The sequence below is a fragment of the Thermobia domestica genome, chromosome 16, assembly GCF_964235325.1.
Source record: "Thermobia domestica chromosome 16, izTheDome1.hap1.1, whole genome shotgun sequence".
Lineage (NCBI taxonomy): Eukaryota > Metazoa > Arthropoda > Insecta > Zygentoma > Lepismatidae > Thermobia > Thermobia domestica.
In genome coordinates, this window is record NC_137469.1 from 141,097,903 (window position 1) to 141,117,530 (window position 19,628).

Here is a 19,628-nt window from a genome sequence, read left to right on the forward strand (position 1 = left end):
CAGAATTCGTTTTTTCAAAACGAAAATCAAAATTTTACTTCAAAATTTTGCAAAAAGCACATATTTTAAAATTTTGAAATTAATTCCATAAATAGATAGTATTGTTGTAAAGCACCTGGCAAAGTATGAGTTTGGAATGATGATAATGGGTTCATTGTTAAAAAATTCAAAAGAAACACTAGAGTTTTCATTAATACCCTGTACTTAGCTGAAAAATACAAGTATACAAGGTTTTTTTTTTTTTTTTTTGCTTTACTTGTGAGAATAAATATGAAGTAATGGGTTTAGTAGAGTAATGGGTTTAAAATATATTATACAGACTTGTAATCGGCTGGCAACACTTATTAGCTTATATTCTAAAAACTTTAACTTAAAGCTATGTTAAAGTGATGATACTTTTGAAGTTTAGTTTTATAAAAGTTAATAAAATAATACTAATACAAGTTTCACAATTAAAAATGTTACTGTAAAGAAACGTGGTTTGTAAAAAGCATACATCTAACACTGGTGCAACAGCAGGGTTGGCTGGTTTAAACCAGGTGTTTTTTTTTAAATGGTGTAAACAAAAAAAAAATGCCACAAATTGTGTGGATTTCATAGAGACATTTTCACGTATCTCGAATTATCTGTGTAACTTGAATCTAATTTTCGCCTTGTAATTAAGGGGTCCCAATGAGCCCACAAAATTTCTCCCAGCTGGAAACCGAGTAGTGGTTCAGATGCCACTTTAAGTAATATGTCCACTCCTTCATAACCTCGCTGTTACAGAAAAATGTTAAGCCTAAACAAATCAAACGAACTGAAACAGCTTTAGCGGGTAGGCCAGTACCTACTCAAAAATTTTGAAAATTATAAATGATTAAAAGATAATAAATATATATTTATTGCAAAGGAACAAATGATATATATTCATATTTAAAAAAATAAAAAAATTGGTGTACTGAAAATTAAAATCCTGAAGGCACTCCTGCTAACGAAACAAATTCTATCTTATCTATCTGCTTGCTTGAATGTCTGTTTCATAGTTATCAATATTTTTAACTTTGCTTAGACCCTAAATATATTGATAAAAAGTAGGCAGACTTTTTCGACTACAACTGTAGCTTATGAATTGGACTTTCTAAAATTTCTTCAATGATATCTTACACTAAATTTTCAATTTTAAAATTTCAGCATTCATTGTTTGTCTAAACGCCATTTCAGCACACTGGTTATCAGGGACCTACGCAGGAATTTATTTCGGGGGATACACAGCTTTTCAGGGGGGGTTCAAATTCAATATGGGGCAAATTGTATTAAAATCTTCAGATGTTTTGCAGGGTTGGGAAAATCTCCAAACAACTTCAATTAGAAGATATATATCAGGCTATATCACCGCTGTCTGTGAAGAAAATTGGTGGCTCGGGCATGTTTTACAGGAAAATGGAGAACTTGATGAAGTAAAAATACTTCTTCACCCACCTGGCCATCTCCATCATTCTCATATCCAATAAACGCTGATGTTCTGTGGATGTCTGTAGTGGACGTTCTGACAAAAATGAATCCTGTAACTCCCGATGGAAGAAGTTATGTTTTCCTTGAAAGTGATGTATGCCGAACAAATGTGATTTTTCAAATTTCAAGTGATAAACATATCCTATTACTTATGGAAAAGTTTTACTATGAAATAATCTGTACTCTTTCTTCAGATTAGTGTTCATTTTTATTTCTACAGAGGTGTAAAACTTAGTATTCTTAAGTTATTACCCTACGTACAGAGTATTCTTGAAAAATAAGTATTAGTTTTGAATTTTTTAAACAATGAACCGATTATCATCCCAAATTCGTTTTGCCAGGTGCTTTACAAGAAGACTATCTATTCATTGAATTAATTTCAAAATTTTAAAATATGTACTTTTTAAAAAAAATTTGGAAGTAAAATTTTGATTTTGATTTTGAAAAAAAAAAAAGAACAGATTCTGTATTAGCCTATATGATGTATACCACAGAAAAGGGCATGGGAAATGCTGTAAAGTGTTACCTTAATCATCTCTCTAGCTCAACTACGAGAGCTTCAATTCCAATTTCAAAATTCATTGAACATGCTATTTTGGGGATTTTTTTTTTCAAACTTTACATAGCCCTATCTTCAATACCGGTTAATATATATAGTTGAAATTTGGCATTTTTGTTAGTCTATCTATAGGACATCTATGTGCCTAATTTCTTTAAAATCTGAGATGGTGCGGTTAAGTCACTGTGTTGAATTGATATGGAATGACCCTATTGCATCAACACTGTTCATTGGAAAGTCATGGTTTATAGTTCATTCTCTTCAACATGAAACAAGCTTTCCAAAGGTGCTATGTATTGGAGTCCATAATGTATTTGAACAGGGAAAATTGGGAGAATGTGGGGAAAATTCTTTCCAGAAATTCCTCCCATCAACTTTGGACCCCTCTGAAGTGTCTCCGGGTAAAAACTAACTAACTAACTAACTCTATGGCCTATGGAACCCGGAGGTTCAATGCCGCATTCACAAAAGCTCTCCACTGACTTCTATCCTTAGCTAACTGCATCCAGTTTCTACTTTTATTCCAATCTCTGCGAGATCCATCTTAATATTGTCTTCCCATCTGCGCCTAGGTCTTCCTAATGGTCGTTTTCCGATTGCTCTTCCAGTCAAGACTTTGAAAGCGTTCCTACTTTCTTCCATTCTAGCTACATGACCCACCCACCTAAGCCTCCTAGACTTGACGACCCTAACAATGTTGGGTAAACCGTATAAATTATGTGGTTCCTTGTTATGAAGTTTCCGTCATTCCCCATTCCCGTTCCTCTTGGGTCCGAATATTCGTCTCAGGATATTGTTCTCAAATACTTTCAGACTATGTTCTTCCCTCAGAGTAAGTGACCATGTTTCGCAACCATACAGAACAACAAACATGATTATCGTTTTGTATATTTTGAGCTTCAGATTCCTCGACAGAATTCGCGACGACAAGAGATTTTGAACCGAATAGTAACACGAACTCCCTGCATTTAGTCGACATTTAATTTCTTCGTGAATATGATTTTCCTCTGTTAATACTGATCCTAGATATTTGAAACTGTCCACTTTATCAAAAGTATTATTTAATATTTTAACGCATCCATAATTTGCCGTATTACGGTCCCGGCGCACTTCCATGCATTTAGTTTTCTCTGCATTTACTTCTAAACCCATGTCCCTGCAAGCGTTTAAGATCTCTGCATTTCTTTCTATTGTTCTCCTATCATCCCCTATTAAATTTACATCATCAGCATATGCCATAACCTGGTGAATACCGTTCAACTCTAGGCCCTGGTTGCTATCTTTGATTTTCCTTATAGCGTATTCCAGAACAAAGTTAAATAATAATGGGGACAACGCATATTGTTTCAGGCCATTTTCGACGTGAAAACTCGTGAACAAAAATTTTCCTACCCGGACTTTACTTTGGGATTCATTTAAACATATCTTAATTAATGTAATTAGCTTTCTCGGTATTCCAAGTTCTGCAAGAACGTTGTATAATGTTTCTCTCCTAACCGAGTCGTACGCCTTTCTAAAATCAATAAATAGTTGATGTACCGGGCTACTGTATTCCCACTTTTTTTTGAGTATTTGGCGAATGGTAAATATTTGGTCGATAGTTGATCGATTTCGTCTAAAACACTCAATCCAAATGTATCTTGAAAAATACTATGGAGTAAGAGAAACTACTGTACCAAGTTTTGCATTGATCGACACAACAGGTATGAGGAGAAAGCGTGTATTGGTATACAAGCTTTTTCCTCATATCTATCCCGTCTATCAATATAAAACTTGGTACAGTCATTTCTTATTCCCTATAGTATTTTTCGAGATACTTTTTGATTGAGTGCTTTTACCCGGGGCCACTCCAGAGGGGTCCAAAGTTGATGGGAGGAATTTCTAGAGAGAATTTTCCCCACATCCTCCCAATTTTCCCTGTTCAAGTACATCATGGGCCCCAATACATTAGAACCTCTGAAAAGCTTGTATAGTGCTGAAGAGAATGAACTATAAACCATGACCTTCCAATGAGAAATGTTGATACGTTAGCTATTTCACTGCGAGTCTACGATTTTCTTTATACCAGGGACTTACTCCGTTGTCCATGACAGATGACAATCTCGTGTAACATGTTACATGACAGTAACACGAGACTGTGAAGTAACAGTCACGTGACAGTCTCGTGTTAGGAGAACTAAATACCTTGAAGATCTTATAATGAGTGTGGGGAAAGGGGGACTCAGGATTTATATACATATACATATATATATATATATATATATATATATATATATATATATATATATATATATATATATATATATATATATATATATATATATATATATAAGCACTATAACAAGGTCTTCTAAAAGATTCTTCCAAATTTCAGAACTAAGGGGCCATGCCCCTTCCCCCCCTAGGAAAATATCCTAGTTACGCCTATGAGGAGAAGAATAAAAGAAAGAAACAAAATAGAAAATATAGATGTTTAATCGCTTCTCAATATCGAATCGAAACTGACACACTAACAGACGATAACAATGAACAAAATTTTCATATTATTCTTACTGTATTAAATTCTATCAAGTGTGATCTGCGCTAAGTTTTTCACTCCACATTGTTTCCAGAAGTATTAGCTACAGCCTGTCCTAAGGCATAACGAACACTAAATTATATTTTGTGTCCAAATTCAAAGCTAAAGTGAGTGTAAGTGCAAAAATACTTCGTAAAAACATGCTCGTGTTGTTCAATAATTGGATCTCCTGCCTAAAAGAAGCAATAGAACGAATTATTTATTAATGATAGTGGTTTGGCAATCGATTTAGTAACATGAAATGTCGGTGCTATTTCAAAAAGGGACTGGACCCTGAAAATTTGTACATGCGTTAGCAAAGGCTCATTGGTTCATTTGTTTTCTTCTAATTAATTTTCGAATCAATAGTTTTCAGTTTTAGAACAGTTTTGTCCGACGTGAAGAGAGCATAGTTTACAGTTAGATAGTATTTATAGTAGTTTCGATAAACAGTCTAATCGCTTACCTATAATGGATAAATCCGTAACAGTCCGCAGTTCCACACACCAATGTACTTCTCAAGTCAAACATTTACGTAAAATGAAAAAAACTTAAAATAAATAAAATACTAATTTTTCCTCCTGGTTTCTGCAGGCAGTTATACTATCTTCTCGATGAGGTACTTTTTGATACTATATACTGTATTTATTATATTAATATAATGTAGTATAAGTATTTTATAACCTGTTGTTTACAGGATTTCATCTTTACATCGTTAGGAAAATACAATCGAAGGTTCCACCGAATAACGCTGTATAACATGGTAAACTCATTATATACCTATCAAAGTCAGGTAACCTCCATGGTTTCCGGATATGTATTTTTATAACTTCTTTTGTGGGGTTACATTAGAAACACTGTTTATGTCCCACCATTAAAAAAAAAAAAAAAAAAAAAAAAAAAAAAAAAAAAAACTGGTGTAACCGAAAAACCAGATTACTATTTCTGTTGCGTCCGTGACGATAGGCATATTTGTCCGGTTTGGGAGCATTTTGAATAGCGCTGTGCTATTGTTCGTGCCATATGATGGAGGATGTATTGAAAATCTATAGATATATGTAAATGAACTGTCGACTTTCGTAAGTAATGTGGACGTTTTTAGAGACGTACTACCTACATTTTTCAAGCATACTTGTTTATAAAGTACGGGTCAAAAATAAATGACAAAATCGTCTTTAGTTTAGTGGTGTTTGTAGTCGTTTATTTCTGTCCCGTATTTTAATATTTATATATTTAACGAAACATACTGTTTGAAAAAAAGTTGACTGAGATTGAATATTTCGTGCGATTTATTTCTTTTACAGTTCGTGGTGGAGGTGGAAGCATTAGCGAGGACGCATGTCTTGAAGGATGCGTGTGGGACTCAACTACGAGCACATGTTCTCTTCCTCCCATCACCGAATACGGATACACAGTGAGCGGAGATGTGGAAAACACTGATCTTGGCTTCAGGATTCCATTAAGCAAACTTGGTCCTAGTTTATACGGAGACGATATTCAAGATATAGTATTTGAAGTTACCACATACAGCGATAATCTGGTCAGATTAAAGGTAGGTAAATATATTTGTTTAATTATAATTGATATTATAATCATGGCCAGTATTGACAAACTTTAAGAATTGCACTTAATTGTTGTAACTTACGTCAGGTCTTTATGGGAGGTGATAAAACCTTTTCCTAAGATGTTTTATACCATAGAGACAACAGAATAAATGAAATTGTAGGTTGCTACGCAAAAATAGACTAACCACTTTGGTCTTCCTTTACTAAACAGATCTTTTTTTCTGAATAAGGATAAATTAATATAGAAATGCACATATGATATTTTGAATGATTTCTGTTCGAATGGTTTCTTGTTCCTACAAGTGGCACATATTCAGTGCATAATACTTTCTGGGTGACCCTCATATATATGCCCCTCCATGCTCAAAACGGAGAATTTATCTGAATATTACTCTATTTACAGAATTTGGGGTACTGAACATAATAATTTGAAACTGAATAAATACATTACTTTTATAATGTTTGTTTTTAGTTTCAGCCAAACGAATTTGAAACTACCATAGAACATTTTTAAAATAGGCGAATGCAAGATTCTAGATTGTACAGTGGCTGGGAAGAAAGCTAGCAACATTTTAGCCACATTGGATATAAACACGCGAGGGCGTAGATGTTCTTGCACCAGGCACGTAGCCAAGGGGGGATTCGGGGTGTCCGGACACCCTCTTTGAAACAAGAAATGAAACAAATAAGGAAGGGTGAAGCAGAATGAAACGAGGAAAAGAAGAATCAGCGTTAACAATAAAAAAGCTATAGCAAGCTTTTGGGTACTCTTTCTTATGAGGAGATTTGTATTACTTCCAATACATGGTGGCAAATGAGCGGGATATCCTGGAGAAGTCAGGGACTTTGAAATTTCTAGAAAAGTTACAGAATTCTCAGAATTGTTAGAAAATTGTTTCTGAAATAACATGTTCAGAAACAGTGAAGCGATGACGAAAACTATGATAAAAAAAAATGTCCATATTGTTACAGAACGGCACTATGCTTTCGAAAGCTTGAAATTTCCCTGACTAGTGGCAAAAATTCTGAGAATTCTGTAACTTTTTTAGAAATTTCAAAATCCTGACTTCTCCAGGATATCAACTTGTCATTTGGAACAGACAGTAGTTGACGGAATAATGAAAACAAAGAATTATGTGGAAAGGAAGTTTGGTTAACATTTGATTCAGCAGAGAAAGGAGCGCAGATATTGTAGAACATGTTATAAGACATTATTGAATTTGTACTTTTATAATACTTGAGGCCATAATGAAAGAAAAATTGTTATATTTGAATGAACAAAGGAAGGAACCTAAATATTGTAAAATCTTTTTCAATACTTTTTAAATTCTTTTATTCGAGATTTCTTCATAGTTTGTTACTAAAATACTTACTAACATATGCTCATTTTATTGTCCTAACAAGCCAATATATGTTGCCAGTAAAATAGTTTAGATTGATCGAACTCATGGTGTGATAACCACAGTATTTCTTGTCACGTCTCCCCCCGCCCCGATTACGAAATCCTGGCTAAACGAACCAATAAATGTTGCCAGTAAAATAGTTTAGAATGATCGAGTCCCTGAAGTGATGGCCACAGTATTTCATGTCACGAACCCCCTCCTTTACGAAATCGAGCTACGTGCCTGTCTTGCACGTGTAATGGAAAGACAGAACCATTAACCAAGCTCAGTGTCACAAATGAAATTTGTGCATACAAAGATGCAGCTGTGAAGTCTTTGTATGAAATTGCTAACAAAATAGTTTAGATTGATCGAGCCCATGGTGTGATAACCACAGTATTTCTTGTCACGTCCTTCCCGCCCCGCACCGATTACGAAATCCTGGCTAAATGCACCAATAATGTTGCCAATAAAATAGTTTAGAATGATCGAGCCCCTGGTGTGATGACCACAGTATTTCATGTCACAGACCCTTCTTTTACGAAATCCTGGCCACGTGCCTGTCTTGCACGCGTAATGGAAAGACAGAGCCATTAACCAAGCTCAGTGTCACAAATAAAATTTGTGCATACAAAGATGCAGCTGTAAAGACTTAGTATGAAATTTTATCGTTCCGAAGCGCATTTGGAATTTGGGAGCAGAGTTCATAAATAAACATGTAAGTGACCTTTTTCAGAAATGTAATGGAATGTTTTTGGGAGACGTAAGTTACTATTTGGGGCATCACAATGTGGAGTACATGCATTTCTGGACCGAATCATCATCATGATGAAACATGTACAAGAACATAAGAGCCAAAATTAAAACGACAGTCCAAAGCATTCCACCATCTATCTTCTTCTGGCTTGCAAATTGCGCCAATAACTCCAGTATATGAAAGCAATGCTGTTAGTGGCATATGATGTGTAAGGTATACCTCCATCATGTGGTTCCTCCAAGCGAGACAATGAATACTGCGTTCATTGAATGTTCTTAGGATACAATTTTCATATTGCTTCGCGGAAGAAATGCAGTTGCAAACATATCTGTCCATTATACTGCATGACAACCACCATTGTCTCTTGAGACGATTAGCTCCAACGATGGGAATGAAAAGTCTTAAGAAATTCATCATACTACCCAGATATGAGTTCGTGTGACTTTGATCTATTCTTCCAACTAAAGAACCATTCAGAGGATAGTGTTTCGGACCAGAGACGTCATTCTGTATGCTCAGTCGTGAACATCAATATAAACAGGATTGCTACCTACATACAGCGTCCTCCAGCAGTAAAACAGCAGATCACAAATATGGTTGGGGACCACATTGAATGCATGTAAACGTTTTATGATAAAGGATTTGCTCTCTATCAAAAGTCGTAATGTCTTTCATTCCAATCCTCTTAATTTCATGAAAACTAGAGGATTAACAGGTCTTATAAAACAAGACACAACCTGACAAAACTGCTCAAAGCGTTAAAGTGGTGTGGCAATTCTAATCAAGCACTATTAGCTTCATCACCCTTATGCATACATAAGGCCGAGAAAGTGGAAAGAGGCCTGGTGGATAGAAAAGGAAGGGGATGTAAACTTAATGAATTGGACCAAAGGTATCAGCATTAATAAAGAATGGAGAAATATTATTGATAAATACAGAAAAATGTATGTGAATTAATGTATTCAATGGTTGCTTGCTCCTTGTTGTTTCTTTCTGGTAGAATGTTATGTTGTCCCATTGGTCAGTTCAGATAGATTTCCACGCTTCTGATTGGCTGTTTGAATGGGCCAATGAGCGAGCAGATAGGGAGATGAATTGTGTATATATACTTGAATAATTTTTTGTATCACTCAGTGTACGTCTGATGAGGATCTTGGCTAGAAGATCGAAACGTCACGTGTAAATGTGTTTTTATATTAAATAAGTGCAGTCTTGTTCAGCAGTGTTTTCATACATAACAAAACTGGATTTTTGCTCAACTTCGTAATACATGTTTCTATAGGTAATAACACAATTATGTATGAAGGGCAACTTGGGCAAACAATATAGTATTCTTGTGGAAAGATTTATTCATTATTAACTTACAAAATATATGGTATTCTTACTTTTGAAGTCTGTAGTGTTAGCATCTAAAACTATAGTCGAGTGGAACTATTGCATAATACAAACAAAATTATAGGGTATTCAAGTACTCGTAGCTTCATATTCAGTCTATGGTATAGACAAATGAGGTCCGGACTATGCGTTGAACAAAACATTTTCAATCCTGAAGAAGTATATTCAACAACAAATAAATAAGAAAAAAAGAAAGAAATGAAAAATAAAATCTTTCAGTTTAACGTCCTACGTTTATGCCGGTTAGGCTAAAGGAGACGGTGATAATGAGAAACGAGTGAAATGGTGGAATGAAGAAAGTGGGAGGAAACGGGAGAACCCCGAGAAAACCCACGAGCACGGTGTTTGTCCACCACAAAGTCCACACGGCCGCGAGCTGGGATCGAACCAGGGACTCCAAGCACCGGAGGTGAACGCTCTACCACTGAGCCACCGCGCCCCCCCCCAAATGAAAGAATAAAGTTCACCTTCGTTGTATATAAAGACTGGTTTCGGCTATTTAGCCATTTTCAATTCTTAACATATCTTTTTCTCAGTTCTTTTTAAGCATTTATTTGTCATTTCTTAAACATTTGTTTAATATTTCCCTAAAGTTCTCTCTTATGGATTTATTTTAAGTTTTCTTCGAGTTCTATTTTAAACATTTGTTTGCTTTTTCTTCTAGTTCTATGATCCAAATGAAGCTAGATACGAAGTGCCTATTGATCTAAATCTTCCGAATCCCAGTTCACCACCAGAGAGTCCGCTGTACTCTGTGAAAGTGACCAATGACACGGGATCTCCATTTAGTGTTCAAGTAATCCGTGAAGCAACAGGATCTGTATTGTAAGTAGTTATTTCATATTCTTGTTCATATAAGTAACACTAGAGAAATGTGGGACAGAATGGATAACTTAGGTTAAAATGAAAACTACAATATTACCAAATTACCAAATTACAAAAACACTGCTCTCGATACCTCGTCATAATACGAATCAAATGGCTAATTCATTCACAATCTCTGGTATTAGAGAATGGAACAGACTTCCACCAGATGTAAGGAATTCACCCTCAATTGCGACATTCAAGAGAAATTTGAAGCAATATCTGATAGCCTTAGCCAATGTACACCAATCTCGGAATGTGTTTTTTTTTTTTTTTCACAAAGCTGAACAGTAGCAACCAAATGTAAACAGAAACTTGAGGTATGTATCTATAATACTAGGTTTGTGGGGAGGTATGGGGGAGGGGGAATGTAAGGTAGTATACTTTTAAGGATACATATATCGTTCTGTGTATGCTGTATGTATAGTTTTCTTGTTTTTATGATAAATAGTATGAGGGTATGGCGGGGGAGGGGAATGTAAGGGAGCATATTCGTGTGTAGGGGTATATATGTGTGTATGTACATATGCATTAATGTAGCAATTATAATTTTTATGGATTCGATGTCAATGGTAGTACGTATATCTTGTATACATTTGAGTTAGTTGAGTGTAAGAAAAGGCAAACATAGCCTTAACTCTGCCGTTAAATAAATAAATAAATAAATATTATTAATCGTGCAAGCGCGTTATCTTCAGCTTATCTCCTCAATCCCTGTTAGACTTCATTGTTTTCTGAAATAACACTTATATGCATAGACCCTATAAGTGCAAAAAATAGTAAGTGATAGCTTTCATCCACAATCCAAGTAAAACCGTCCCTTTAATAATAAACACCGTAAGATTAATGACAGGGAGCATGGTGGGTTAGTGATAGAGCGCTCACTTCGGGTACACTGTTAAATATAATTTCCTAAATTTGAGAAACCGTTTCTTATCTGTGCACCGAGACAATATTTTCTTAGAAATGAGATTTGGCACTTCTCATTCATAAGGAAAGTAACAGTATATTTTCTAGTTTCGTTTTATAAAACCTCTTCTACTTTTCTTCATTTTTCAGTAATGAGAGTTTCAAACTCTTGTTTCTAAGAAAAGATATTCTCGGTGCACAGATAAGAAACGGTTTCTCAAATTTAAGAAAGCATTTTTAACAGTGTACTAGGAATCCCCACTTCAAACTCAGACTATGTGAGTTTGTGATGGACAACATCGTGTCCGTGAGGTTATTTTTTCGCGGAAGGGGGGTATTCTCATTTCCCTTCCACATTTTCATTCCATCATTTCTTTTATTATCATTCCCTTACTATAACTCAAGGGGAGTGGAGTCTCTGGTTCGATTGTAGTTCTCAACGAGTTTGCTTGGTGGTGGACAAACACCGTGTGCATGAGTTCTTAGGTGTTCTTCCGTTTCCTCTCATTTTCTTTATTCTACCACTATCATTTTATCTCACTATAACAGGCTTATATAGCCTCGGTTCATAATCGTGGGCCGTTATAAAACAATCTTCATTAAACACTCGTCACCTTTAACCTAAAGAGCATAACCATTGGTAGTAGATGTCCCCGCGTATAGAAGGCCGAGTCAGCAAAAAATTATCTTGTTTTCCTAGAATTCGGTGTCATTTCCTGGAATTGGGAGGCAAGTTTCGACAAGCCTTTGGTTGCTATGTTCATAGCCTTTTACGGGTAGTACAGAAGCGCGTGGGAAAATTTTGGTTTATTTGAACCCCCGTTACCCCCTACTCCTCTTTAGTTGCTATGTTCATAGCCTTTTACGGTTACCACAGAAGCCCGTGGGAAAATGTTGATTTGCTGTTGCTATGCTCATAGTCTTGGACGTCTGCTAGATGTAGAAAACAAGATAAAACATGAATTTTCGTGTTCTTGTCGTTTATTGGTTAATAATTTGAATCCCCAAACCCCTCACCCCTCCTGCGAAGAGCGTAAGCGGAACGTATGTGCTTGTGTAGATCATTCTGTTAGCAGCTGTTGCAAAGGAAGAAACGTCAAAAATTTTAAAGATGTCATCGTCAATGAGTTTATTAGATAAGCTTAATAAGCCATCAATGGTACCCTTTACAAAAATGCGAGATTTGGAGATTGGAGTACCATTTCGTATTGTAAACTGTGAGATAATTACAACGGTATATGGTAGGAAGGCCTGTGTGACATTTGAAGGAGGTGAAAAAGTGATTTTACCTGGACGTTGTACTGAAAAATTGGAAGCAGATAATGGTGCATTATTAACGTATTTACAAAGTGGGAATGTCTGTTTAATATATAAAGGAATGAAGATTAATGTATCTGGACGTAACATGCACGATCTTGAATTTACTGAACTGGTTTACTCATCGTAAGTGTATGGTGACATGTACAAACAAGATGAAACATGAATTTCCCTCTTCGCCCCTCCTCTTCATGCATGCGCAGTCATCTGTATGCATAGTGTCGTTATTCTGTGCTGACCAGCGACTGAAGTAACATGCCTTTGAGTGCTTGTGCGTCAACTATGGATACCAAGAAAGAGTACTTGTTAAATGTTGAATATGGACTTAATTCAATGAAAACCAAATTAATTTGCATTGGACTGGATAGTGATACATTTGAACCAGTGATTCGTGTTGGCAAAGGACTTGTGTTTGGAGTGGAGTTAAATTTGGCAGAGTGGGAGAAACTTGTACATTTAACCCCATTTGTTACGGACTATTTAAATTCTCAAGTGGAAATTACATTTATAAAATCTCTTGGTCGAAAAAACGAACTGGTGGTACGAAAACTAATGGGTGAAAAATTAGTGATGTTAGAGAAGAAAGGAACACTTCATGCTCCTCGAAACACTGTGTACTTATCTTCAAGTGATTGGCTTTATTTCTTGGAAATATTACCGTGTATTGAACATGCTGTGAAAAACAGTAAAGTTTGTAGTGTTGTGCTACGTGAATATTTTGACTTGTGTACAGATACTATTCGTAATCATGTACAATTACAGTGTCTTACATGCAGAGGACTTGCCGGAATCCATACCTGTGTAGATGAACAGAGTATTATTAATGGTATGAACATCAGTTTTCCAAGTGTCTCTCTTGATAAGAACAGTGATGTGAACATTGATGGTGAACGATTAAAATTGGAAATGAAAGTATTTTGCAAACAAAAACTCATAGATTCAATAATGGCTGATTTATTTGATAGTGTATCGACACAGCCATGGTGGGGGGAAACCGAAACTCAACCTTCGGAGGGTATCAATGAAGTGAACGACTCTTCATAAAGAAGGAGAAATTGATTTGTTTTTCATGTATACGAAACAACGTAATATCAAATGTAATAAAAATATATATATAGTGGAAAGTGAAATGTTTTATTTGTGTGTGTGTTTTGTGTTCGTTTCATACACCTCAATATGTTAGGATTTTAAAATTTTTTATAAGAAAAAAATCCTAACATATTTTTTCCTCGTATATTATAAGTGATACGTATAATAATAATAATAATAATAATCATAATGAATTCAAATTCTTGAAATGAATGTTAAAATAGAAATTAGTATTTGAAATTATTATTATTATACAACTTTGTCTTAAGTATGATAAGACTTTTTTTAATTTTTAAAAAAGGAACTCAAATAATTAATATTAAAATTTTAAAAAAACAAAAGTCCTATCATAATAATAATAATAATATTGAATTCACATACTTGATTTAATTTACGAAAGAATAACTGATTAAGTATTTGAATTCATTATTATTATTATGTAGTTATATGATTACATCATTGAATTAAAAATCAGTTTTAGAATCTTTTTTTTTTTAAATCACTATGAAATTCTTTAATTCAATGACTTAAAAACATGTTTTATGATATGTGTATTTAATTACATAACTGATCATAAAACATATTTATTTATTAGGAAACGGAGAAAATAAGAAATAAAACATTTGTTTTCAAAGAGAAAAAATAATACAAATTGTTTATTGCTGATGAAACTATTTACACAATTAAAACGACGGTAAGTATAGTACATTTTAAAAGAACGTTAGATTTTCTTTCCATTGTTCCTGTGATGATAACTTTACAACTGCCATATACTGTTCACTGATGATACTACTGCTGTTGATGTTGATGATGAAACGTAGATACAAGTCAATCTGAACATTGAAGATGATGTCCATACACACGATGACGATCTTTTACTCTCTGAAATGAAAAAAAATTGAAAAAACAAACTTAAAATTTATTTTATCTATAATCATGAACAAATAATAATACATACAAACACATTATAATAATAAAGAAGAAGAAGAAATGGCTACCTGCAATAATATGAAAAGAAAGTAATCAAAACAAACGAAGAAGAAGAAGAATGAAGACATGATTACCTGTAAAAGTAAATACAGCAAACGACGATCATTTTTTTCTGGAGTTGATGAGAAAGTGTAATGAAATTCATTTAAGGACTCTCCTTTAGCTTTGAAGCATAGGAAAAGATATGAATAATGTCCACATAGGGATGATTTTACACTTTGAATTTGTTTATTATTAAATGTATAAGAAGTGGAATTTCTACGTAGAAATTGAATATGATGCATTACATATGGAGGAAATCCAAATGTATCGAAGTAGTGGGCACGGCCATCAGTATGAATATATACGGAAATCCAGTGTGTGCCAAGTTTGTTCGAGGGATCTGTATTTATGATGATAGCTGCAGGTAGTGGAACATGTGCTGGTAATTCATTGGCTGCATATACGCCAACGAAATGATTGTGAAATAAAGAATTTGTTTGCAAAGCATTCAATAAATCTAGTGTAGAGGACATCATGTATAAAAATGCAGACATGTACATATATGATATGATATTTAAATAACGTACCTTTAAAAATCCATGATGATGTTCCTCTGATGATCCACTTCTAAGAGAGATTGGAATTCTCCATACACAATGCAGGAGATAGGTGCTGGTAGAGGCTTCGTAAAATGAACTTCCAGACGAACACACCCATGACGTATAAGATTCCAATGCTGCACAGCGATGGCTTCTCCATCTTGAGTAATGTCGAAAACAAAGATCGTGTATCCTTGAGGAAAGTCAAGGCGAGAAATATTGTTGCCATGATTGGAAAAGTGAATGCCTGATCCACAGAATAAGGTATGATATGAGGAAACATAGAGGTTGTTTTCGAAAATTGGTTGTAATGGTTTTGAAGGTACAGGTTTTCCATCAATGTATAGAGAGAAGAAATTGATGTCAAAATGTTTGAAATGAAATGGATTTGAAGTTATTGTTCCTGTATAGGCATCATTTTGTGTAAACGCCACAATCACTCGAGTTGGTAATACTCCCATAAATAAATTATCTATTGTTTTTGATTGAAGATCCTTTGGAATGACGAACGACTTCATTTGCACTCTTGTGAGAGGATATTTGGCTGTTGTTGATTGTAGAAGCTTGTTATGTGCTAGTTTTATTGTAGGACTAACATTAATCTTTTTAATATGTAAAGCAGCGTCTAAAATGTTCACTTTAGCCTCAACAGACGCATCACTAGCGATGAGACAAAAGTTTGGCTTTGCAGGAATTAACTTGAGACGTAATTCTACTCCTTGGATTAAAAATTTATCTTGATTAAAAATATCACAATGAAGATGTCCAAGCATGTCGAATTTTGCACTTTTTTTTGTTAATTCATAACGTTGTTGAAATCCTTTATTACCACTAGATGTTGCATCCATATGTCCAGCAGTATCTTGAAACCAGAATGCACATTGAAGATGAGTATTTTTAGCAGAATCATCATAATTTAACAGTTTTTCAATGTATGATCGATATGGATGATTATGAGATGGAAATGAAATCAGTTTGTTATTTAAATACACTTCCACTTCACTGAACATAGAATTTAAAAAGTCATTAATAGGAGCCACAGCTTTATCACTTTCACCAAATGCTGATCCATCAGGCTTAACGATTTGAGCTTCGATGTAAAGAAGAGTATGTGGTAGATCTATGTATTCATCACTTGTTCCTGGGATGACAAACTCTATAGGAGCATTATCAGCTAGTGAACTGATTGGTTTGTATGTAACGACATGATTATCCAATATACTGGTTTGCGTTGGTTTTGTAGAAAAAATATCTAGTTCACTTTTTACACACTCGCAGGATTGATGATGTAAGAAAGCCATAATGGTGATGATTTAATCAAAGATATCGTGTGATAACTTCCTCTTCTTATAAGACTGATTTTTCTTTGTTTTCTGTGTACGTTTCCTCTTGCCCTTCTCCTTCTTCTTCTTGCGCTTGATGATGTGTAATGGTGAAGGGTTAAAGATGGAATGATGTGTAATTCTTCTTTTCCTTCGTTGATATCCAGATCCTAGCATAGATTTCAGTTTATTTTTTGCTTTGTCTTGCAAGACGGATCTCGCTTCACCCATTCGTTGATGAAAGGATTCGTTAATAGGTTGATTGTCGATGATGACATCAGTAATAACGTTTGCTCCAGATTTTAATAATTCCTTTCCTACTGTTTTAGCTCCTTGTTTTACTAGTGGCATGACAGAACGAAATAATCCTCCAAGGAAACTTCCAATACCATGTCCAACTTGATAAGGGGAGCCAACATAAACGTTTCCAGTTCCAGAAAGAGCTTGTTTTTGATAATATTGTAAATATGGATTATTCATATTTGTCGATGTTGACGCACTGGTCGAAAATGTAGTTTAACGCATACAGTTCCGAAAGTGAATGCCAGTGGAGAGCCTGTACTATCTCTTATATCTATTTTGATGTGTTCAAAATGCATCTTCTCTATAGGCACATAATGTGGAGGATTAAAAATTTCTATAACACTACTTCCAAATGTATGATTCACAGGATTCATATTTATGATACGTAATAATGGTGCTACTGTATCTCCAACAAATACAGATTGAATTATATCACAATACACATACATTGTAGATGGAAGTCCTAAACGTAAATTTGGAATGCTTTGGCCTTGTTGCATATCCTTTAAATCAACGCTTGGATCAAACCCCAACATCGCACTAACACTTGGTGATAATGCAACGTCTACATCTATGTCTTTATGAAGACGTCGTATAAAACAGGTATTACTCTCACGAGTATAAGAAATATGTAAATTTGTGAATCTATTGTACGTATTTATTATCTTTATCAATTCTGATATGTCAGTGTAATAACGTACAGGAATAGTTATAAATTTCCATTCATCACTTTTTGCAGGTTTGTAAAAAATTTTATTATTTTCGTCATTAATATTTAATATTGAATGAGGATAATGAATTTCAACAATAGCCACTTCCCACTTTTCATGGAATTCCATTCTTTGATGAAGTTTCGTAGTGTATGATGTTAAGGTGTTGTCAGGAAAATATTCCATAGAACTATTACTGGGAAGCGTAACGTAAAAATCTCCATCAGGTTCCATTGTACTTCTCGATCTTCTTTACGGATGATGCAGGTATCCAGGAATCGAAAGAAGAAGGATATCCTTTCCAATGAACAAGATATTCTTTTCTGCTGCCTTTTCTTCTTGTACGTATGATTTTATCTATGTAAAATGTCTTTGATAACGTCGCAGGTTGTAATTCCTCTCTGTAAAATAATCCATCCAGTGGTTCCTTGTTTAAATCTTCAATTTCATAAACAGGTGGATCTCTTGGTATTATCTTCTTCACTTTAAATATTTCCCAAGTCCAATTTTGCATATATCCTTTATCAAATGTACGTTTAGTTTTACTAATTCGTACTGTATCACCAATCTTAAGATGTTTTGAGAAATTTGGATTCTTTTTCTTCGTCTTCTTTATTTTATTATCATATTGATTATGCCATACTTGTAATAGGTTATTTTGAGAAACATTTGCAGGTGACATCTTTATGCTTGAATGATAACCTTCATTGTATGATTTCACAAGAAGAGGTAATACATTTAAATAATTATACGTTTGATACTTTGTAAAATACTTCCACATTTTTTCTTTTAAAGTTCTGTTAAAACGTTCTACAATACTAGCTTTTATATCAGGATTTTTAGTTGTAATATGTTTTATTTTGCTGTCCACTAAGTACTTCTGTATTGTTTTATTAGTAAACTCACTTCCTTTATCTGTTCGAAATGTAATTGGTTTTCTGTCTTTGAACACAATTTGCAATGCTTTTAAGACATCATTTGTACTTTTAGATTTTAATGGCACAGCCCATGCATATCGACTGAACACATCTATCACTGTAAGAATATAACGATATCCATCATTAAATTTATGAAGAGATTGAAGATCATTAATATCACTTTCCCACTCATCATCAATGTTATTCACTACATAGAAATCTCTTTTAAAACGACGACGTACAGGTTTGTGTAACGTATATGTTGTTTGTTGCAGTAACCATCTTCTTATACAATGTATAGGAATTTTCTTTTTTGTAGCTATCCACAATTTTTTAACAGTTGAAAACGAGGCATGATGTGAAGGGTTGTAGTAAATCTTGCTTAACTGTTTGTTTACGGTTTCCACCTTGACCATACTGGACGTTTACAGGCACGTTTCCTTTTCCTTATAGGAGATATTACTTTTTCCTTTTCTTCTTCTTCTTCTGCTTCTTCTTCGTCGTCTTCTGCAAACGATTTCAGAGGTATTTTTTCCCTTGACGATGATGCTGTTGGTGATGCTTTAGTTCGTCGTAAAATATATGACAAACGCTTTGGATTTCCAATAAGTTCTTGAGGTGTGTTATTAGAAGATAAATAATTACAAAATTTCTCCCATCCCGGTGGATTTGTGTGTTTCCGGGGTCGCGACACATCAGAAATTAAATCTACAATGTGAGATCCTTCTAGTTTATCACCTCTGATGTAAACAGTTCCTTTATTATCCCACGTGATATTATCATCATGTTTCATTCTATGTAGTAGTAATTCAGCTCTTTTACGAAACATTTTGGGTATAGATAATAATATTTCTTCTTCTACTTCAGGCTTCTCTGATTTAGTTGACGTAATTGAAAGTGTCACAGGTTCTTCTTGT

At 34.4% G+C, this 19,628-nt stretch overlaps 1 protein-coding gene across 2 annotated transcripts in view; it reads left to right on the forward strand.

Annotated features, from left to right (window-relative positions):
• Positions 1-19,628, forward strand: part of LOC145673464 (lysosomal alpha-glucosidase-like) — a 264,976-nt gene that overhangs the window by 81,391 nt on the left and 163,957 nt on the right. For both annotated transcript variants that reach the window (XM_081743185.1, XM_081743184.1), the window contains exons 7-8: positions 5,915-6,162; positions 10,374-10,534. In XM_081743185.1, coding sequence (XP_081599311.1) covers positions 5,915-6,162; positions 10,374-10,534 — 409 coding nt within the window. The remainder of the gene's footprint in view (positions 1-5,914; positions 6,163-10,373; positions 10,535-19,628) is intronic.